This window comes from Sparus aurata, chromosome 8 (genome assembly GCF_900880675.1).
Source record: "Sparus aurata chromosome 8, fSpaAur1.1, whole genome shotgun sequence".
NCBI lineage: Eukaryota > Metazoa > Chordata > Actinopteri > Spariformes > Sparidae > Sparus > Sparus aurata.
In genome coordinates, this window is record NC_044194.1 from 31,324,635 (window position 1) to 31,348,503 (window position 23,869).

The window sequence follows — 23,869 nt, forward strand, 5'->3', positions numbered from 1 at the left end:
ACAGCCATAGTTTGTCTTTCCACAAATACCTCTGGTTTGGCTGAAACAAATCAATCAATTCATTCAATTCATAGAGCAAGATATGAAGATATTTCAGCTCTAAATGCTGCTGATGCCAGACCCTTCATGCCTCTCCTCTCCCTGCCTGCAGTGCCACCTTGTCCCCAGAGTCATAGTCCAGATCAGAGCTGCTGTAAATCACCTCTGTACTGTTTTCCCAGTTCTCAAACTAGCATCTCAGAGCAGTGTTCAGTCCCAGAACAGTGGCCAGCTGTGTTTGCTGGAAAACGGCTGAGGCCTGTTGAGCTGGTTGACTACCTCTGTGATCTGAGGTCACAGTTCAGGCAAACGCCTGTCCCTCTTATAAGGCATTTGACCTTTGGTCATATTTTACAAATAACAACTATAATGTAAAGGTTTTGCTCACGGTGACAAACTGCAGTTTACATCAGCCCTACAAAGCTTTTTAGTCTCTTTTAGCTCACTGTTTTGGTTTTGCCAAACTACTCATTCCATTTTTATCATCCCCATTTGCAGCAGCAGCAGCAGCAGTAGCAGGCAGCTGTTTTTAGAATAAAAAGTCAGATAAACAGAGTGTACACTACATTCCCAGTACCAAACGGTACACAGACATTGTGAACATAGTGGAACATTCTGTAGAAAAGAGACAGATTTTTCAGATATTGTAACAAAATATTGGACCTAAATGCATCAAGCATGGACACAAACAAGTCTCAAAAAATCAATGCTTATGATGCTCCTTGTCGACCAGATGTTTCAATAAATAGCCAATACATGGCCATAACAACGTTATAAGCAGTTATAGGATATCAACACTCTGCTTTGTGGATTTTGCTGCCATCAAGTGGCCTAAAATGAGATAGAAAATACATTAATGCTGCTTTAAAAAGTTCTAATTGTGATAATTTAGCTGAAATTTAGGTTGAGATCATCATTCACATTTCTCAGTGGCTTGAACGTTGGAGCTCGCCTTTATACATTATATTTGGTGTAGAACCTTTGTGTCTTTGGAATTATATTTCACTTTCCTTTTGTGAAACCTATTCAATCTATTTTTTTCCTTGCTATGAGATTTTCTCCAATTATACAGCGACTTCCTTTTCTGTATATTTCATTCCATCTGCAAGTAAAGTGAAGCGTAATTTCAATTTTAAGTATGATGTTTACAATTATTTATGACCCACAATCCTTTGTGCATTGAAAAATACATACCCTGAGTCACGTGGTATTGTCACTGAGGCGGAAATGAAAGTTCACTAGCGACAGCAGCGGAGCACAGCTGAAAAAGGTACGGGAAAGACCACATTTAAGCCTAATATGTTAGTGTTTCAAGAGACATATCGTCTTCTGACATGAACCACGTAACTAACAGTCCTGCATGACTTGTTGTCAGGTTATCAGAGCAGATTATATCGGCATGTCCTTTTATAAAATCCCCCTACGAAGCTTGCTTGCTAACAGTTAGCTTCTCATAGGTCAAGTTAGCCAGAATTGGCCACAGCGAACCGGGCATGTCAAGATTTCCCCTTCAAAACAAATGTGAAAAAAAAAAAACCTGGCACAGTGGGGGAGGTATGGGGAGAACTACGTATTGTGAAATTCTACCAGTTCAGAATCGCCTCAGAATTAAGTATGTATTCTCCTATTAACGTCGCATTAGTCATAACAGGTTACAACACAGGTATATTTGGCAGTTGGGATGTGCTTTGGAGAAAAAAAAATGACCGGAAGTAATGTTTTCTTAGCGTCGCTTGACAGTGATGCATAGAAATGCCTTGATTATCTTCCGTGTTTGTGTTTTGTGCGCAGCAGCCAAGGGGATTTAAATACGGGGACAATGAAATTTGTTTAACGGGGACAGTTAGAACTTTAGCTACTATGCGCTGAGTAGCGGATTTAGCTAACTCTGCCCAGCCGGACAGCTCGTTTCACAAGGTTGACGGAAGATGATGTGCGTTTTTGTTGTGATTGCCATGATCAGTTTTTCAGCAGCCCGGAACCAGACTTCAGGTGGCCATTTGGTTAATTCGTGACTTGATAGTTTTTTTATTCAGGCTAGCTACCATATGGTCATGCATCACTGGTATTTGTCCAGTCACAGACTGAGATGCCAGCAGCAGTCACCTTGGTGCTGCAGCAAGTAACGCTACACTGACAACAGGATGAGGATCTACTTCAAAACAAACCAGTTACTGGGTTAGGATCTCTTCTTGATATACAAAGTATAGATAAAAAATAACACTAGCTCCAGACTCAAGTTCAGTTTTACTGCATTGTCCTTGCCTTCCCATTACATTCAGCCCAGCAGGCTACATCTCTGACTTTGCTCAAGGTGATGTTGATAGAGTCTTGGCACTCACTGATGTCCGATGGGGGGTAACAAGTCTGTGTCTTTCTTGAAATGTATATGGTCTGATGAATATATCTGTCATATGCTTATGGACGGGTTGTTTTTGTGTTGCGATGAACTGACATACTGTGTGTTTGCGTGGTTGTGTTTCAGAGCTGTGAGGTCATGGCAACTGCCAGTGTGAGCAGACCTGGTGGTGCCCAGACCACTGAAAAGTCTCAGTTGATCTTGAAAGGTAACACTCAATTTTTGTCAGGGACATTCTAATACTAATAATGGTATTGCATATTTTTCTGCTGCAGTGTTACACGGAAAAAAATGTGCATAGTTCAGCCCAGATATTTTCACAAAACAAGTAAAAGCAGCCTGGGTTTCTAGGTGCCTTTTTGTGTGTGTGTGTGTGTGTGGACGTGTGTGTGTGTGCGCGTGTGCATGTGTGTATGTTATGGCTGGGTGGTGGTTAGGTAGCACGATGATACCTCTTCTGTCCATCCATCATAACATGAATTATTCTCTCAGTATGATGCATCAATTTATGAAACGTCTTTCTCAATTTAACCTACTTCTCTTTTAAGAATAATGGGTCACGCTGACACCTCACTATTATTCTGGTCGGTGTTGCACTTGATGACCAAAAGGACATTTTTGGAACATCTTTCCATCTTTTTTGTACAGTTCACCTGCTGTTCAGACAGGATGTTTGCAGCAGTTACACAGCATTTATAAAATGCTAAAGGCTTTAGGACAAGTCAGATTATGTCAGATAAATAACTGTGTAGTTCTTCCTACCTTAAGATCAGTTTTTTTGATTTTGGTGGACTGTTTATTCTTTTGTGTTTTCATTAATGTGACCCGTCCAAATAAGTCACCATTTTGAGCTGACCTGCATGAGCAAATGAACACTGGCAGAGATGTAACACCCAGGATGCTCACATGGGTTCACAGTGACTTAAGATATCACATATGGTGGCAATGATAAAGCATCAGAGGTAGTTCACCGCTTGGTTTGTCAGATCAAATACATACAATGTAGCTCAGTTGTCATAATATCCTGGCATGGCCACTTTTGTCTTCCCACTCTGCACTTTGCTGGTTAACATAAAACCCATCACTACTGGTGCAAGTCCAACAAAGACATAACAAACCTTGCAATGGATTTTTGATCACATTTCACTGACACAAGTCCGATTAGGGCAAGAAAATTGTTTTTTGATTTCTCTTCTTCTTCTTTCTTCTTCCATCTGTTAATGCAGGTTTGAATAGGATATATGTGTTACCTTAAAACTTGGGTTGGTTGGAGAAACCGGAAACAGCAAGCTAAATTTCCAAAGTATCCAAACCAGCTTGGGGATGTGTTTTTGCAGTTTGCCATATTGCACAAGCTTTTTTTATCTTTTTAAGTCTAATAAATAGATACAAAAAAACAGCCCTGTTAAAAGCCAAAGTCACATAAACACAAACCAAATAGCTGTCAACAAACATACCCTTAGTTCCATAATGCTAATGTTAACCAGAGCAGCAGGAGCTCCTTAATGCTTTTGTGTGTGTGCTTTGTGCTAACGTTAGCTGCTGAGCAAGTTTGTTGCTGCTGTAGCAGCTCTGTTCTTTGGCTCAGGGGCTGTGTGCTTTGTGCTACTAATGGCTCAGAGGCTGTGAACTGTTAACGTTTTTCAAGCTTATTCAACTAGATCATGTCTCATTCAGATATTAACAAAACGCCTAACACTATCATTACAAATATAAACAATGGACATGGCTATTAATAGTACTCACGGCTGTCAAGCTCGTTTATAGTATTAGGACATTTTGTATACAGTTTCTCTGTTATTCTTGTGCGACTATCTCACTAATCTTTAGCAATATATCCACCTAGCTCTGTGGAAGATGCCCGTCATGGGCAATGAGTACAGAGGCAGGTACATAGGTAAACAGACAGGCAGCTGAATCAAAGACAGGATGGGCTTATTAGAGGCCTGCAACAGCTAAATATATTTACCGGTATCATATTTTTCAAATTATTTGATGTATTGATTGCTGTCGTGATGTTAAGACATTTTCTGGCAAAATAACAACATTTCTTTTAGAATAACTTACCAGCCAATCCTTTAAAACATATTGTTCTCATATTTGATTATAATTATCATAATTTATAATCTTAAACTATGGGCAGACTTGTTACACCATTTGCTTTTTTTATACATGTAGCAGTTTTGGATGAAACAACATTATAATTCATGCAGAGCTTTGCTGCATGTTTCTCCTGGTAAATATACAGTGGGGCAAAAAAGTATTTAGTCAGCCACCAATTGTGCAAGTTCTCCCACTTAAAAAGATGAGAGAGGCCTGGAATTGTCATCATAGGTACACTTCAACTATGAGAGACAGAATGGGGGGAAAGAATCCAGGGAATCACATTGTAGGATTTTTTTTTTTTTTTTTTGTAAATATGTTTTATTGATTTTCTGGAAATTTTTACCCCACGAAAATACAGTACATGTACATGTCGTTTCAATTTACAGTCATTTTCAAGACACAGGGTGCGTTGTTCTTCAGTTACATTGGTCCAATGAGTTCACCCTATCCTTCTTCTCCCACCCGATACACCCAACATCCCATTGCTCACCCATAGGGCTATAGGTTATAGAACACACTTAAGGAATTGCACTCAAATGAAAACTAAGAAAATAAGAAAAATAAATAAGTAAGATAATAAATAAATAATTAAATAAAATTTAAGAAAGAAAAAGTAAAAATAAATAAATAAGTGAAAGTAAATACATACAAACATGAAATAATGGGGGAGGGAAAATTCCACCAATGCAAAGAGTCATGTATGTGTTCGAGTCTACTCATTATCAAGGGGTTCTTGTAAGGAGTCATAGTAATCAAGAAAGGGCCTCCATACCTTGAGAAATGATTAGGAAGATCCTTTAAGTGTGAACTTGATTTTTTTAACTTTAAGAAGTACATAACGTCTTTGACCCAGTGAGAAAAGGATGGAGGTGCGTGTTGCTTCCATTTAAAAAGGATCAAGCGTCTCGCAAGGAGTGTAGCGAAAGCTATGACAACATAAGCTTTAGTCGGTAGGACAGTTCGAGATTCCTCGGATGTTAAACCAAAGAGGGCACATATTGGGCTGGGATCTAATCGGGTACTAAACATCTCACTGAAAGCTTTGAAAATACTTGTCCAAAAGGTAGAAAGGTTCGGACATAGCCAGAACATGTGTATTAAGTCTAACCTGTAAGTAACGGAAGAAATGGTTTTTAGGTAAACTGTAGGCTTGGGATAGTTGTGAGAAAGACGCTAATGTGTCTTCTGTGTATAAGTTACAGATTGATTTAATCCCTTTATCAAACCATTGAGTAAATGTAGGATCTGTACAGGAGAGAGTGAACATGTGATTCAGCTTAATAGGGGAAAGGATAGAAGGACCTTGAATTCCAAAATGTTTTCTAAATTGGGCCCAAATTCTTATAGAATGGTTAACTATTGTATTTGAAGTCAAATTATTACGGACAAGGGGCAAGGCTGCACAAATCACTGAACTTAGTGATATCGGCATGATGAAAGTTCCAATTGCACCCATTCTGCCCTTCTTGTGGTTGGTTTATCTTCAAGCCAGTGGATTAATTTTTGAAAGTTGCATGCCCAATAATAAAAGAGGAAATTTGGTAGGGCTAGCCCTCCTGAGTGTTTTGGTTTTTGGAGGTGGATCTTGCTGATACGACTGGGTATATTCCCCCATATGAAAGAGATAATAATTGTATCTAGTGTTTTAGAAAACGATTTTTTAATCAAAATTGGGATGTTTTGGAAGAGATATAGAAATTTAGGTAATACTATCATTTTGATGAGGTTAACCCGTCCAGCTACTGATAGTGGTAGAGAGGCCCACCTATTCATGTCCTGTTTACAACTGTTAAGGAGAGCAGTGAAATTCTTTGTAAAAGTAGTAGACAAAGTGCGGGTAATCTCAATCCCCAAGTATTTAAAACCAGTTTGAGACCTTTTAAAGGGGGGGGGGTTAGAAAGAGGCGCATCCGTTTCATCTTTTAAGGAAAACATTTCACTCTTTTGCAAATTCAACTTATACCCCGAAATTCTCCCGAATTGTTCCAGGGTGTCTAGAATGGAGGGAAGTGATGAGGCTGGTTCAGAGACATATAGAAGTAAGTCATCTGCATATAAAGAGACTTTAAGCTCTAGGCCGCCCCGCTGTATACCTTTGAAATTCTTGCAGAGTCGCAGTGCTATTGCTAAAGGTTCAATTGAAATTGCAAATAGGAGGGGGGACAGAGGACACCCCTGTCTTGTCCCCCTTCCAAGAGGGAAAAAAGCAGACTGTGTATTATTAGAAATTACTGATGCCAGAGGAGAGGAGTAAAGCAATTTAACCCAAACGATGAACTCTTCTTTAAAGCCAAATTTGCGAAGGGTGAAAAATAAGTGGTTCCACTCGACCCGGTCAAGAGCTTTTTCTGCGTCGAGTGAAATTACTACCTCCGGATATTTTGACCGAGCCGAGTGGATTACATTAAATAGCTTTCTCAAATTTGAATAAGAGTGACGGCCGTGGATAAATCCCGTTTGATCGGGCGAGACGATATCAGGGATGACACTCTCCAGGCATTTAGCTAAGACCTTAGATAAAATTTTAAAGTCGACATTTAGCAAAGAGATTGGTCGATATGATGAACATAAAAGCGGATCTTTATCTTTCTTCGCCAGTAGGGAGATTGAGGCTTGTCTCAGCGTCATAGGAAGAGTCCCCAGTGAGAGTGCTTCTTTAAACATAGCTTGGAATGTTGGTGCTAATTGCAGAGCAAACTTTTTATAAAATTCACACATAAACCCATCAGGGCCAGGTGATTTGTTGTTCTGCATAGATTTTATAGCCGTAACGATTTCAGAAATTGAAATGTCTGCGCTCAGTTTGGTATTTTGTTCCTCAGACACAGCAGGGAGAGTCAAATTTTCAAAGAAATTACAAGGGAGATCGGAGTCATTATTGCACCATGGTCTGTCAATATCTCACCCGTATGTGATCGAATCTTTGTAATTGAGCAAGAAGCAGCTGCTTGACGAGCTTGCATGGCTAGTAGTCTACTCGCCTTATCCCCAAACTCATAGGCGTTGTGTCTAGCCTTCATAATGAGACGTGTTGCCTCATCAGTGGTTAACAGGTCAAATTCAGTGTGTAGTCTTAAGCGGTCCTTATACAGACCTGAGGTGGGGCTTTGAGCATATTTTAAGTCAATATCTGATATTTGTTGAGAGATATCTTGTAATCTTGATTTTTTTTCTTTTATAAGTGTGGAGATGTAGGCTATGATATGTCCTCGAATGTATACTTTAAGTTTTGCAGTGTCATAAAAGTCTGTTTCCCATCATTCCTCAGGTGAAAGTTTACATTAGTAATGTGTCCGTGTAAAAGAAAGGGAGAAAAAGAAAGAAAAAATATAACCGGAGAAAAAATACAAATAAAAACGTAAGTGAAAATTTCGGGTGTGAAATGTAATAAAATAAAATAACCCTGGTGTCCTGAGTTGTATAGTCCCAGCAGACAGGCTAGCTAGCATTACTTGTGAGAAAAGGAGAAAGGAAAAGCAGCCGGGTCATTAACAGAGTGATCCCGGCAAGTCCGCCGTAAGCATAAACAACCCCCTGACCAAATTCAACACAGAAAACAGCAACAGTTAAGGATAAATTAAATATTTCACACCCCGCCGTGTGTATAGTGTCCAAAGCACATGGTATAAGTTCGTATATGCCAGATACTGTTTGTTTAAATGCGGGTAAAAAAAAAAGAGAGAAGTGGGGCAGCGTTTTCTTCAGGTACGAATAATTGTTCAGATTTCAGGTGCCGGACATTTTAGATAAATCCGTAGTTGAGTTCACTCACCAAACAATCCAACAAGATCAGGGTAGAAGAGAATAACGTCCCCGGTGTTTTCCCTCATCATCGTGGTTATGGAGGGGGCTCACCCAGCCGATTGTCGCTCCTCCAGAAACGCGGCGGCTTCAGCTGGGGTATTGAACTCATACCGGGATCCCCCGGCGATTACACGGAGCTTTGCGGGGAAGCGTAGGCTGAACTGGTATCCCGCTCTCCTCAGCTCGGCCTTGACTGGAGTGAAGGCGGCTCTCTTCCTGGACACCTCAGCGCTGTAATCTGCATAAATGTGAACCTCCCTGCCTCTGTAGGTCAGAGAGCCTTTCTCTCGGGCAAGCTGCATAATTCATTGCTTCACTTGAAAGTCGTGGATGCAGGCTATGAAGGGTCGGGGCGCGCCGTCTTGCCTCCTTTGGATGGCCAGCCTGTGCGCTCTATCAACGGCTGGAGGGCAAGGGAAGGCGTCGGCGCCAAGGATTTCTCCCAGGAGGGATTCAAGGAAGGAGGTTGGTTTGTTGCCTTCGGTCCCCTCTGGTATGCCTGTTATACGAATGTTGCACCTTCTTGACCTGTTTTCGAGGTCATCTACCTTTATTTGCAGTTGTTCGTTCACTTTAGCAAGTTTGCCTACTGTGGACTCCGTCGTGGCTAGCCTCCCCTGGAAGTCATCCATTGAGGTTTCAATAGCTTGGATGGTCTGGTCATGTCTGGCAATGGCGGCGTGGTTGGCTGAAATTTTTTACCGTCAAGCTTGCAATGATCCGCTCTTCCATGCCTGCGAGTAGTTTCTGTATGTCCCCGAGGGACGCTGCCGGTGGGTTGTCTTCATTTTCATCCTCTGCGGGCTCATTGCTAGCTAGCTGCTCGGAGGCTGAACCGCCATCTTGTCCGCTCTCGTTTTCAGCTTTTTTACCTTTTGTAACCATGACGAATTGAGTGTTAGAGATGACAACTGCCGAAAAAGTCTTTCGAAGTGGGTTCACCACGCTCTAAATGAGTAAATAATAGTGCAAATATCAAATAAATGTCGAATGGTGACAGAGCCCTTCCGACTTGCTGCCTACTCCATCGCTCACCAAACCGGAAGTCACATTGTAGGATTTTTAATGAATTAACTGGTAAATTCCTCGGTAAAATAAGTATTTGGTCACCTACAAACAAGCAAGATTTCTGGCTCTCACAGACCTGTAACTTCTTTAAGAGACTCCTCTGTCCTCCACTCGTTACCTGTATTAATGGCACCTGTTTGAACTCGTTATCAGTATAAAAGACACCTGTCCACAACCTCAAACAGTCACACTCCAAACTCCACTATGGCCAAGACCAAAGAGCTGTCAAAGGACACCAGAAACAAAATTGTAGACCTGCACCAGGCTGGGAAGACTGAATCTGCAATAGGTAAGCAGCTTGGTGTGAAGAAATCAACTGTGGGAGCAATTATTAGAAAATGGAAGACATACAAGACCACTGATAATCTCCTTCGATCTGGGGCTCCACACAAGATCTCACCCTGTGGGGTCAAAATGATCACAAGAACGGTGAGCAAAAATCCCTGAACCACACGGGGGGACCTAGTGAATGACCTGCAGAGAGCTTGGACCAAAGTAACAAAGGCTACCATCAGTAACACACTACGCCGCCAGGGACTCAAATCCTGCAGTGCCAGTTGGTCCCCCTGCTTAAGCCAGTACATGTCCAGGCCCGTCTGAAGTTTGCTAGAGAGCATTTGGATGATCCAGAAGAGGATTGGGAGAATGTCATATGGTCAGATGAAACCAAAATAGAACTTTTTGGTAAAAACTCAACTTGTCGTGTTTGGAGGAGAAAGAATGCTGAGTTGCATCCAAAGAACACCATACCTACTGTGAAGCATGGGGGTGGAAACATCATGCTTTGGGGCTGTTTTTCTGCAAAGGGACCAGGATGACTGATCCGTGTAAAGGAAAGAATGAATGGGGCCATGTATCGTGAGATTTTGAGTGAAAACCTCCTTCCATCAGCAAGGACATTGAAGATGAAACGTGGCTGGGTCTTTCAGCATGACAATAATCCCAAACACACCGCCCGGGCAACGAAGGAGTGGCTTCGTAAGAAGCATTTCAAGGTCCTGGAGTGGCCTAGCCAGTCTCCAGATCTCAACCCCACAGAAAATCTTTGGAGGGAGTTGAAAGTCCGTGTTGCCCAGCGACAGCCCCAAAACATCACTGCTCTAGAGGAGATCTGCATGGAGGAATGGGCCAAAATACCAGCAACAGTGTGTGAAAACCTTGTGAAGACTTACAGAAAACATTTGACCTCTGTCATTGCCAACAAAGGGTATATAACGAAGTATTGAGATGAACTTTTTATTGACCAAATACTTATTTACCACCATAATTTGCAAATAAATTCTTTAAAAATCAGACAATGTGATTTTCTGGATTTTTTTTTTTTCTCATTTTGATTTTTTTTTTTTTTCTCATTTTGTCTCTCATAGTTGAGGTATACCTATGATGAAAATTACAGACCTCTCTCATCTTTTTAAGTGGGAGAACTTGCACAATTGGTGGCTGACTAAATACTTTTTTGCCCCACTGTATCTCTGATATTCTGGTCTCCTCAGGGAGATATCTGTCTCTTTTAGCTGTTAAATGCTCCGCTGTGTTCCCCAGCTAGTCTCAGTGTCTGTCAGCTCTTTGCTGCTTAACAGGTAGTGTACAGTGGGTTGTAGAGCTCTTTTTCTTCTCTTGGGTTTTGTTGGTATTGGTTCTTTGGCTGCTCTCCATGCACGGCCTAAAAGGTAATATACTAAACCTCCGTGCACGCAGTACAAGTAGTAGGTATCCTATACTTTAATGCAGCACTTACTGTATTGTTATTATAACTAGTGCATTGCCCGAAGGAAGCATGTATTCCTATAGAAAAGTGGGAGGTTAAGTAGCTTTTTCATGGATGGCCAAATGAGGCTGTGTTTGAAGGTGGGATGTCAGGGATATAATTGGCTGTTTTTGACTACTTTTGATTATACCATTATATTTCACCTTAAAAACTATTTACCTTGCCTTACTTGGTGTAATTATTTTTAGCACAACCTCACATGTGTGACTGTACAGTTGTTTCTTCATTTTAAGGTACTATATTAACACTATGGACCTAAAATCACAAAATAACATAAAATCAGAGTAGAAAAAGTTAGTTTTTTTACTGTGAAAACAGCAAACATGTTTAATGAACCAACTGCATTAGTTATAATGCAAATATAAATTGTTGTTTACTAAATTGGTGCATAAGTTTTTGAAATTTACAAAGTTAAGTGTAACTATTTACATTTAAATGCAGGCAATGCCTCAGGCTCCTCAGCTCATTCCTGCCTGTTCCACATTCAGCCGTCTCGTCCTTGGTTTGCCTCACAACACGACTCCACTACTCACTAAACACACCACACCAAACACTACATAACACACTAACTATACACTCCAAACACGCTATATGTCACAAATCTCTCAACTCTCAAAACTCGCTATCTCTGTCGCCGTCTCCAACACACAACTGCTGCTGTCAATCATCCACCGATGTCCCTCCCACATCTTCCTGTTCCTCAACAACCAAACTTGCTGCTTGGACACTTTCGTGACAAAAGCACATTTTTACTGTTTCTTCTTGCACCAGACATAAAGCAAACGTAACGGCAATGTTCGCGAAAAAGCGCGTTGGACATTATTTACCCTAAATCCACTTTTGGACGTGCCAGTGCATCCGCTCCGTCAACTCGGGAGGTGGGCCGTGTGGGTCGGTTAGCGGCTAGCAGCTAGCTACACACGAACATCCACAGATTCCGATCCCACTTTGTTGACCGCGCGACTCCGGATCTCCTCAGACCCGAACAGACTCGGTCTGGACTTGTTTAATCTCATTAATCCACAACAGTCAGTTTAGATGCACAGAACAGGACCGAACCGCCGGCAAAATCCCGGTCCAGCTCGCGCCGCTGCAGGTATAAATCCGCTTGTTTTTTAAGGTATGTCGTGAGCTTGAGCTCTGCAGTGATTGGCTCTGGTGCGCACGTGGCCACGGTGTGCAGTGGTTGGCTCTGGTGCGCACGTGACTGTGGTGGCTCCGGTGGACAATGCTTGCAGAATTTGTAAAGCATTTATGAAATAATTTATTCACGGTATCATTGCAGTCCAAGCAAATGCTTAGTTGCACACCACTGAACCACGCAGCAGCCATGTTGAAAGTCTCAGGTCAGTCTGATCCTGATCCGCAGAGATATTTGAGGAACACACACACACACAGACAGACAGACAGAGATGTCTTGCTTTTATAGAGAGATGACTAGATTTTAGAGCCAAATCCAAGAAAAGACTAATTGTCCTGTCGCCTGTAATGATCATTCAAGAAGAGTTACGTGATGGCTGTTATGCGCCTCCTTCCCCTTTTTCCCCTCAGTATCATTCACTGTGCATTGTTTGAGCTCTGACTCACCTCCTCATTTACTTTTCCATTGATCTGTTCTCAACTGCTATCTACCAGTTTCTCACCCCTCCCACCCCCCTCATTATGTCAAAATGTACATCTGATTCTTCCATCTCTGGCCTTATTCCACTCCTCTATGTTAGGTCCTTGCGTGATGTGATGAGTCACATTTTTTTTTTATCAGATGTTTATGAGAGATGTTACAGAGATCGTCAACTTGTGTCAGCTGGCGCAGATCAGCTAATGTCTCGTCTGTGATAGGAATACAGACAGACGCCCTTTTCTCCGTCATCATTTATTAATCCAACCACCCATCCTGATCTGACGCACCCAGAGAAGTACTTCCAAGCTGTGTGATGTGTGTTTGCAATCCAAAAGTGTTGCAGGACGAACATATCGTCTCATATGACTGACAAATGCTGTAACAAGATTCTCAGCAGACCTTCAAGAATTCAAAGCCACTAAGCCTGTCTAAGCCCAGCTGCAGACTTTGACCATAGTCACCGAGCTTCCAATAATGCTAAGATTTAATGACATACCATGAAATGCATGGATGTATATTTAAGGAGTTTCACAGTTCTCTGTAAGAAGCCAGGGATGTCAGGAAGTTTAATTCTACAGTGTCACACAGTGGTTGTCATGCATTCATTTCATGAGGAGGTTACAGCACCGCTGGCCTGGAAACTGAATCACAGCATAAATAAACATAAAATAAAAGCATTTATAGGCTGCAAAAGCTCTCTGACTTAGCTATTGAAAGTCCTTGAAAAATCTTGAAACATTCCACCAGTGGTGCTGTATAAGCACTGCCCTCCAGAGTCCACACGCTGGTTTCTGGTGTTTTTCTAACATTGAAGATCTGTAGCAAACCTTTAAATGTTATACCTCTGTCTTATAAAAATGAATGAAATCAACAGAAGATGTTTGTCTTTGTCCCACTAGAGGGCGATGTTTATATTTGTTTGTTTGCTTGGTCCACCACCAATGCACAAGTTTGGTCCCAAATCCATATAAGATATGTGGGATGGCACACGGGATAAGTGACAAAATGAAGTAAACTGAAAACAAGTCAATATGCATACAAATAACCTCAAACAGAGTGCCACAGCTGGAGAAAATAAAGCTTATCATAAATGGTAGTGAAATGGCTTCGGAAACACAGCAGACAACAAATGCCTACACTTTTTGGAAAAATATTTGTTTTCTCTTTGTTATGTATTTTTTATGTGACAATTGAAGTATATAATTTTCTGTTGATTTCTTGTTCACAAACTGCAAAAGCAATTTCCTATAGTGATTCTGCCAGAACCAAAACTCGCTATCATCAATTTTTCAAAACATCAACCACAAAAAAAACTTTTGGGTGGCGTCCTCATGAACTGTAAAAAAGTTAAGGACTCAGTGAGACTGTTCAATATATTCCATCAGTACCATGTGAATTACAAGCCTGTTGTACGTTGTGCTACTGGCAACTAGTGTTACAATTCATTTTTGAAATAATTAAAACCAATTTTAAAATGTACAGTTAATATAACAATAAATGGGTTAACCCTTGACCTGAAAGTGCTTTCTGTTCTCAGTTTACGACTGGTATATGAGGCTGAGTCAGTTATAATGCAGCACAAAGCCTCCCTTTAGTACCTTACACTTTAGCTCGTCAAGCACTGAAACTGACATGTAATCAGAGGTTGACACAGACATGTCCAGCTTCAATAAATAACAAACGATTTATTTTATGCTTTAGAGATTTCAGCCAATTTTTTTCTCTCCTTAAGTGGGCCTTTGGTATTTTTGAAAATAGTGTGATTGAGGGGTACATAGGACATGATTAATTAAAAACATATGTAAAACCAAAAAAATGTCCTGTAAAACAGAAACAAATGACTTCCCTCCACAACAGAGTTTGTAAAACAAGGTTGCTGTATTAGTCTAGCCCTGTTTCATAAATGTATCAATGAAATGGCAAAACTGTAACATTTAGACATGATCAATTTGTTTATAAAGCACATATCAACAGGTTGACATAAAGGGTAACTCCATCAATTTTACACATTAAAGTGTGTTTATAGAGTACTACCGCATATGTGAATAAAGCCTTTTGTGGCTTGAGAGGAAGCTGCATCTAATCTGATAAATTGCCCCCATTGATGTCACTTGGTGCCTTAATTGCACAGTAGTTAATGTAGGCACCTGGTTTTGAAGATGAAGAAGAATGAGTGGAATCAAAAAATAAATATGGTCCTGGATCTGCTGCATCGATTTGAATATTTGTTTTTTAACTGTCCACAATGAAGAATAACATAGGAATGCAATAGTCGACCAGTGGACTGCTTCTCAAAACCTGACACCCACATTACCCGCTGTGGAATTTAACCACTGAACACACCACTGGAGGCTTTATTCTATTTTCTTTACATACGCAGTAGTACTCCCGAAGACACACAGACCTGTAAACACACTTAATTTAGAATTTTTGAAGTTGCTCTTTACTGTGCATGAAGTCAGCAAGCAGGTAGGACTGGGTGATATGGCCTTAAATCATGTTTTTTTCCGCCTATAATGAGATACACAATATGTATACATTATATATACAATATTTTGAAATCTCCTCAGAAACATTTCAGTAATGCTTGGAATGGGTGACAAAAATCAAGTATGACTGTATTTTGGACCAAATGCCTCTATGTATATTGCAACAATATTTTAGGTATCACAAGTGGTGCTTTTTAAGATATTGAAACAATGAGATTTTTTATTTAAAAAAAATGTCTAATGTGGATATAATGACTAAGTGGGTAAAGACAAGTATTAGAAGAAGTCAAACACTGTGGTGGTTGAGGAAATGACATCACTTTACTGTAATGCAGCCTTTAAAACCAGGAAAAGACCAAAATCTGAGATGATGCATAGTCTCATATCATGATAAAGATATAACATTGATAGATTGCTCAGTGCAATGAGCAGGTCCAAAGTGCTTCAATGATAACATGTACAATTTTAAAACTCAACTTGTATTTCACTGTGAGTAATTTAAGTACTGTAGTAATATGTTTGTCTGAGGATGCTGGCTAGGTTGTGCTTCTTCTGTTAGATACTCAAATTGCAGTGTCTGCTGACGACGTCATTTTAGGGGCCCCGTCTCACAGCTAGACTCGGAGGTGGACAACACATTATTTAAAAGAAATTGTGGATGAGGTGTTGTCAATATGAAAGCAACTTTTGACCTTGAACTTACACATGAATAAATAGTTTCCTTATTGTTGTTGGACTGTTGCCATAGTATCACATTGTGCTTCCCAGTCTGTTTCTGGCCTCTCCAGTAGATGCTGTGTATCAAAACAGACAAACAACTTTTCACTCCCTTCTACTTCTAATGTATTCCTTTTTGTTTTCTTCCATTTCTGTCTGTGTTTCAGTGGTTTCAGCGAAGCCTCAGTCTCCCAAGCTGCCAAACCGCCACTCTCGGCTCAACTCTTTCGTAGAGGTGACTGCCGATGGTCTGACCAGTGAAACCAAAAAAACAGGCAAACGCAGTGGACACCTGGAGCTGCAGTGGAATGAAGACCTCACCCTGTGAGAACACCATTACCCACATAAAGACAAGAACGCTGACTTTTATACATTACTATATTCTATTGTTTGTAACCTTGTTCAAATACTTGTATAGAGTATAAAAAATCAATTGAAAGCAACCCCCTCTGATGTTATGTGTGTGCTGATATACACAATGATGGAATGTTTCAAACATTACACTTTATTAGAAGTACTTTATGTTAACTTACATCATATGAATGTTGGAGACATTTTCTTTTCCTTTTGTTTATTCACACAGTATTTTTGCATTGTTACCTTATGTAACAATGAGCATGTGGATGCACATGTTGGACTTTTTTTAACATGGAGAAGAAAAGTTTTGGTTTGGAAAGAAACACTCAAATTGTGCACATAGAAGAGAAAACAAAAAACATCAGAATTACATAATTAAAAATACAGAGCCTCTGATTACACAAACATTCACTCAACCCATCCCAGCTCATTAAGAATAAAAGGTACAAATACAAATAACAGAATGTTACAAAGCAGCCCTTAGTCCAGCAAGACCTTCAAGTCTGTGAAATATGACTTGTGAAATAACTTATCAGTACATCGTCTTATTTTAGATTTGATTTTCTTAAGTACCAAAACATTGTATCTTAAAGTTACCACGAAAGTTAGCAAACTTTTAAAGTCCAACTTTTTCTGCTGCAACAATTAAGTACAATTTCTAGTGAAACTCAGTCATTCAAGTATTTCTTGAGGTCAAACAAAACACACACAAATACCTTGTTACAGTTGCAGTATGCACATAGGTAAGGATAATACGAATATCAATACAAAAATATATAATGAAAGCATTGTAAAATTGTTGTCAGTTTGTAGTTGGTGTTCTTTTCCGTGCTGGTAAGAATGTAAAACTGATTAGGTTAATGCAATGCTGTGCAGTATTTATTTATTTTTCATGATGTGTGTTAGTGTGGTAACAGGCCCCAGTTTATAAAGTATGTGTTTGTTCGTGTTTCACAGTAATGTGACGCCTCAGAGTCGTCTGGATCTGAAGCTGTGGAGCTGCCACACCCTGAGGAAGGAGCTACTGGGCAGCGCCACCATAGACCTGCTGGACACGCTGCGCACACACGATGGCAAGAGTAAGAGCATCACTGAAAAAATATTAGGATCTATTCCTCCACAGTGTTCAACTAAAATGAAATTTCAAATCCAACTTATAAGCAGTACATTAACAAACAAGAACAATATACTAAAAGAAGTGATTTTACAGATTTTTTGATGGAAGTGTAAAATATTTTCAAGTTAAAGCCAACCCAGTTTCTTTTAGAAAAGCAGCCCAATGTTGCGGTAGCTCAACCATACAGTTTTTGCTGAGCAGCTGGCACCAGTGATTTGCTGGAGATGATTGAGCAATATGATAAATATATAAAGTATATACAGTCTTCACTTGATTGCTCACCTGCTTCTGAAACCACAATGAAGTGAAGCTTGACTGCAGTAGTCATCAAGATAAAATGTTACTCAGCTCTCTTAGCTTGTTGTTGCTCATCTTCTGGCCCCACGTGTCTCAGCAGGGTGGCCCTCCACTGTGTGGAGATAATACACTGTGGGTTCACACTCTTTTCTCACTTTGGAGCAATAACAGAGGATGTCCGATTTCCTCTCTTCCATGCCTCCTCACCCTCACTCTTCCTTCCAACCACACCACATGTGCCCTCTACCCTCCCCCCCTCCACCCCTCCCGCTCCCTGTTGTTCCACCTTCCCCCTCTAGTGGAGAACGTCCAGCTGAGTCTAGTGCTGCAGACAGAGAACAAAGGCTCAGTTGTAGCGGGAGGCGAGCTCAACGTCTGTCTGGACGGCATGGTTGTTGATCTGGGCTCACTGCCCAATGGCAGCACGGCAGCAGACAGTGAGTATCGCTTTCGACACACACACACACACACACACACACACACACACAAACACTGACACATTGACAGAGAAGTGATGCTAATGACACCAAAATCCACAGAGAAGCACTTGCACTGAGGCCATACACATATATATTTGCCATGTGAAAGATTTCCAGCTCCGGTGTATTTATTTTCATGATTTAGGAGACAAATAAAACTCCCTACAAGAAGTAATAAAAGATCAAATTGACCTGATCTCAGTTGAAATTTAGGAAGAGATACAGCACAGAAAATATATAACAAAGTACTGCAAATGTGGGTGTCACATTTCATGTCAGGCGCAATTTTAACACAAAAAGCATGAGAGCCGAAAACAGCCCAGTAACATTCTAAAAGAAAAAGAATAAAAACAAGGACTTTAATTGTGAATGTATTGTATGAAAGTTTAGATAACTTCTGGGAGTAAATACACACTTTATTATAAATGTTATAAACCTCGTGGATAAACAAACAAATGCACTATGAAGCCAACACCAAGAGCAGTTTAAACTGTTTTCTTAACTTTTCTTTTGGAAAGACAAAGAAAAAGATGTGAACATGCGCACACTGTTTTCCAGCAGAACTCCAGACAGCTTATTAGTGCAGAATACACCACAATATTAAACCTTTCTCCTCCTCTCACTCTTTCCCTTCCTGTCTCTCTAAGATATTCCTTAATATTGCCAACAACCACATAAACACACACATGCACATGCGTTGTTTGTACAGTAGGGTTCTTGTGTGTCTCTCCACCCTGGTAATGAGTGTTTTCCCCACTTGGAAAAAAACAGAGGTTTTACATTGTGAAATTGGCCACTTTCCAAAGTCAGTTCTTCCCCACATGGCTCTGAATTAATATTGTGCTCAAATACATTTTGGTCTTTGGAGTCTTGTTTATGTGCTGACAGAATTGTACCATTGTATAGAAGTATATTTGTTTTATTGGATTACTTAAAGTTGATTTTATATTGTTTATAATTGTATATTGAAGTAAAACATTGAGACAGGATTTAATGAATGAATTAGGTTGATATACTTAATGCAAATACATTTGTGCTACAGAACTTTTTATATAAGTATCTTGAGGCTAAAAGTTTCTTGGTGTTTCTTGATATGCTGCAATCAAAAACATTAATGTCCAGTTAATTATATTGTAGAAGATGCATAGTAGGGGTAGGCGATAACACAAAATTTGGTCTCGATCCGATACCAAGTAATGCAAGGTCCAATATCCAATGATGCAATATCACCGATATCTATACCGATGCGTTTCATTATTAAAAAAACAGGACAGTTTTTTAAGGGCAAATAACAAAAGTGTTGATCTCATGGGGAATCACCTTGATGAAATACCAGAATTATTAGGTCTATAGCCTATGATAGACTACATGTAGCCATATAGGAATCCTGCACCTTTCATAGTTACATTAATAGTTAACATTTTCAACCATCTTAATGCTTCATTTTTCATTATTTTTGTCAGTGTCACTTTTGTCAAATAATTTATTTAGACAACAAGTTTTAATGGGCTGGACAAATTATTCCTCCTCCCTTCTTCTCTGCTGCAGCTCTGTCTTCTCTTTTCTTTGTCAGGTTTTTTTTATGTGTTTGAATAAGTTTGTAGTGTTGCCACAGTAGTGAACAGCTTTCCCACACACATCACATTTCGCAACATTTTCATTTACAGCTGTGAGTTAGCTCCAAACGACACTCCTCTTGTGTTCAGCCATCACTGCTGGATGTCAGATTAAACTTATGGTCAGGGTGCGCACTGGGGTGAGCTGCACATGCACAACGCACACGTTGTTCACATGACAGAACAAGAGCACAACATTGAAGAAGCAAACAGAAGGCTTACATGTGTTGATGACAACGGAATGTTTTTAGACAACTGTACTTGTTGAAGAAATGTAAATGTGAGCACAATGTAGAAAACTGAAACTGATCCAGTTGACGCTTGGATCGATCCTCAAAAGGAGTACGTGGTATCAGTAGTATTGATTTTTTCGATCGGCCCATCCCTAATGTGTAGTTGACCAAGTAAACCTAATGACAAGCTGGTCTTGATTTATTGACTTTAAGTATAAAATAGTAAAGAAGATATATAGTTAAAGATAATTTAATGATATCCATTAAATTCAAGCAGTTTGTCTTTAGTTGTTTAGTTGTTAGTTGCTTCTCTGCTGCAATGTGTCTAACCTGACAGCAATGAAAAACCTGTTGACTATATACACTACTACTTTCATTCTCATTCTTTAACACTGACGTTAGAGAGCTCTTAGTCTCTATGTGGATATGTTACAATTCCCCAACCAGAATAAAACCATTTCACAGCCTTAGAGGAAGGATTTCAAACCCTCCACAGACTTATTGACTCTCAGTGCACAGTATTTCCCCACTTCCAGGCACTACGCTAACATTTTACTTTCCTTTATGGCTTGGAAGCAAATACTAGGTGTCTTTTTAACAACACTAAGTTATAAAGCTGCTCTTAGCTAGGTCCATGCACCCATCTCCTCTCTGTGTAACACACACTTATACACACACACACAAGGCTTTTCATAGAGCGCCACACAGAGCGCACAGTGTATTCTGCTGAATGAACACAGGGCCAACAGTAGAGGCCAAGCCCTGCCACAGCACGAGTTGTATAAATGTGTCTCTGTGTGACTGTTAAGATGTGTGGAGAGAAGGTGTGTTATAGGTAGTTTTGTTTTTGGCCATGCTGTTGTACCACATGTCTTCATAAGGATGGTAGCATGAGAAAATGTATATTGAGGGCGCATTTCGCTACTCTTCCCTTATAGAGGAGAAGAGTATAGGGTTTAGATATAGATTGAGGTTTGGCCAAGATCCACCAAGATTGGACAGATCACCAAAATTACTGATGTGTCTATGGTTGATTTCTTTTCGCCCATTGCTTCATATTAGCACTACCAGAACATCAATTCATTTTCAGGAGAAATTACAGTGGAAACGCATGTATCACAAGCTTTTTGGTTGTGACTTTTTTTCTAATCTTTGCCCTCAAGCAAAATGCGAAAGCTGTGCTCCTGTTGATGAAGTTTGGCCCTAAATGTAATCATTTTTCATTGTATGTGAATGTTTAGCCCCAGTAGTTGCTTTTTTTCCTCTGGATTTTTTCCTGAACATCAAAGAAACCCTCACGATAATTTACAACGCATATTCATTTAAAAAGTTTGTTGCGGAATGTTTACTGAAATCAAATTAAAAACAATGAAAAATGATATCTAAATAGCACCTTTTTCATACTTTTAACTGGTTTTGATATTACGTTTAATATTTATTTCATAGGTATATATTTAGGGTATATTGGGTTCAGGAAATTTGCAAGTTACAGCTTGTAATGGTTTAGTTTGTTTGCATACCAGATGCTGTTGAGTACATCTATAGGATTTTGCAAGATCCATTTGATGTAATAGTAATAAAAGTATATACATACATTTTTTGGAAGAAAATCAATAATATCTGGAAAAGTTCAGATTTATGGCAGAGCTGGCATGGAGTGATACCTTTGAGTTTGGTAATAAGACCGATACCACTCTCTTATGCTCTAGCTAGCAGTCAGTTAGCCTACCATTGCAAACCTGTAGCGTTGTGGTATTACTGTGTACCTGTTATCACTGTGTTTGTTCCTAGAACATCATAGTTAACGTTGTTCTCGGACCACCACTGCAAGGACTATCCCTTTGGAACTGTTATCCTACTGTTCACTTGTAATTTTACACCAAGTTCACTTGTAATTTTTACACCAAGTTCACTTGTTCGTTTAACAACAAGTTCACATATTATTTTCAGTTTCTTTTAAGTTTTCTGTCATTGGTTGGTTTAGGCAACATAAATACTTGGCAATGTTTAGGACAATTATTTGGGTTAAAATGTACCCTTTAACTCTTTAAACATGTGTTTGAGAGGATAACTTCTCCAATGTATGTTTTTTTTCAGTACAGTCACTAAGCTATGACATTGCATAAAATGTCATTGGTCTGTTGCAATATTTGTCCTGGAGCAACATTAATTATGATGTTCCAGGAACAACACCCACACGGTGATATCAGACAATGTATGGTGTTACAGGGGTTAATGTTCCAGACTATTCCTGAGGAGCAGTGACTTCCTACCAGTAAAAACACTCAAGTTATACACGCCTGATCAAAATTTTAAGACCAGTTGAAAAATTGCAAGAATTTACATTTTACACTGTTGGATCTTAAAAAAGGTTCTAAGTAGAGTTTCAAAATGCAAAAAGAAGAAATGGGAGTGACACAAAAAAAAAATTGAGTAAGCAATTTATTGAAAACAACAATTAAACTGAAATAGGCTGTTCATCAGCTGATCAAGACCATAGCTCAAAAAAATCCAGAAACCCCCCTAAAATAGAAACAAAAGTTTCAAAAAAGGACTCAGTAATGAGTAGCTCCACCGTTCATGTTGATCACTTCAAAAATTTGTTTTGGCATGCTGGATGCGAGTGTTTCCAGGAGGCTAGTGGGAACGTTGCTCCAAGTGGTGAAGATGGCTTCACGGAGGGCATCCACTGTCTGGAACTGATGTCCATTTTTGTAAACTTCCCTTGCCATCCATCCCCAAATGTTCTCAATTGGATTTAGATCAGGGGAACACGCAGGATGGTCCAAATGAGTGACGTTATTCCTCTGGAAGAAGTCCTTTGTCAGGTGGGCATTGTGAGCTGCAGCGTTGTCCTGTTGAAAAACCCAGTCATTACCACACAGACAAGGGCCCTCAGTCATGAGGGATGCCCTCTGCAACATCTCCACATAGCCAGCTGCCGTTTGAAGCCCCTGCACAACCTGAAGCTCCATTGTTCCATTGAAGGATGGAAGCAAAAAGCACCCCAGATCATGATGGCGCCCCCTCCGCTGTGCCGCGTGGAAAACATCTCAAGTGGGATCTCCTTGTCATGCCAGTAACGTTGGAAGCCATCAGGACCATCAAGGTAAAATTTTTTCTCATCAGAGAATAAAACTTTCTTCCACCTTTCAGTGTCCTATATTTGGTGCTCTCTTGCAAAGTCCAATCGGGCAATTTTGTGGCGTTGAAGGAGACGAGGCCTTTGAAGCCGTTTTTTCTTCTTAAAGCCCTTCTCTCGCAGATGCCGTCGGATGGTTATTGGGCTGCAGTCGGCACCAGTAACAACCTTAATTTGGGACGAGGATCGTCCCGTGTCTTGAAGGACAGTCAATTGGATCCTCCGGCTCAGCGCCGGGGAACTTTTTTTGGGTCTACCACTTGACTTTTTTGTTCCATAACCCTCAGGATCTTTCAAGAAATTCAAAATGACTGTCTTACTGTGTCCAACCTTAGCAGCGATGGCATGTTGCGAGAGGCCTTGCTTATGCAGCTCAACAATCCGACCACGTTCAAAGAGAGAAAGCTTTTTGGCTTTTGCCATCAGGAGGTCATGACAGTGTGAATGCCTGACAGAAAATGACATTGAATCCACATTTTTGCGCAGATTTTGGTTTTTAAAGGCTGTGGTCTTAAACTTTTGATCAGCTGATGAACAGCCTATTTCAGTTTAATTGTTGTTTTCAATAAATTGCTTACTCAAATTTTTTTTTGTGTCACTCCCATTTCTTCTTTTTGCATTTTGAAACTCTACTTAGAACCTTTTTAAGATCCAACA

The 23,869-nt window shown here is 40.0% G+C and overlaps 1 protein-coding gene across 3 annotated transcripts in view; it reads left to right on the plus strand.

Annotated features, from left to right (window-relative positions):
* The first annotated feature begins 1,243 nt into the window (after nt 1–1,243).
* The window catches only part of wwp2 (WW domain containing E3 ubiquitin protein ligase 2), a 72,433-nt gene continuing 49,807 nt past the window's right edge, over nt 1,244–23,869 (plus strand). For 2 of the 3 annotated variants that reach the window (XM_030425639.1, XM_030425641.1), the window contains exons 1-5: nt 1,244–1,309; nt 2,525–2,606; nt 16,139–16,295; nt 17,286–17,407; nt 18,042–18,179. In XM_030425639.1, coding sequence (XP_030281499.1) covers nt 2,537–2,606; nt 16,139–16,295; nt 17,286–17,407; nt 18,042–18,179 — 487 coding nt within the window. In that variant the 5' untranslated portion in view covers nt 1,244–1,309; nt 2,525–2,536. Of the gene's footprint in view, nt 1,310–1,763; nt 2,032–2,524; nt 2,607–16,138; nt 16,296–17,285; nt 17,408–18,041; nt 18,180–23,869 lie in introns of those variants that run through there. The other variant, XM_030425640.1, reaches the window with a different exon arrangement.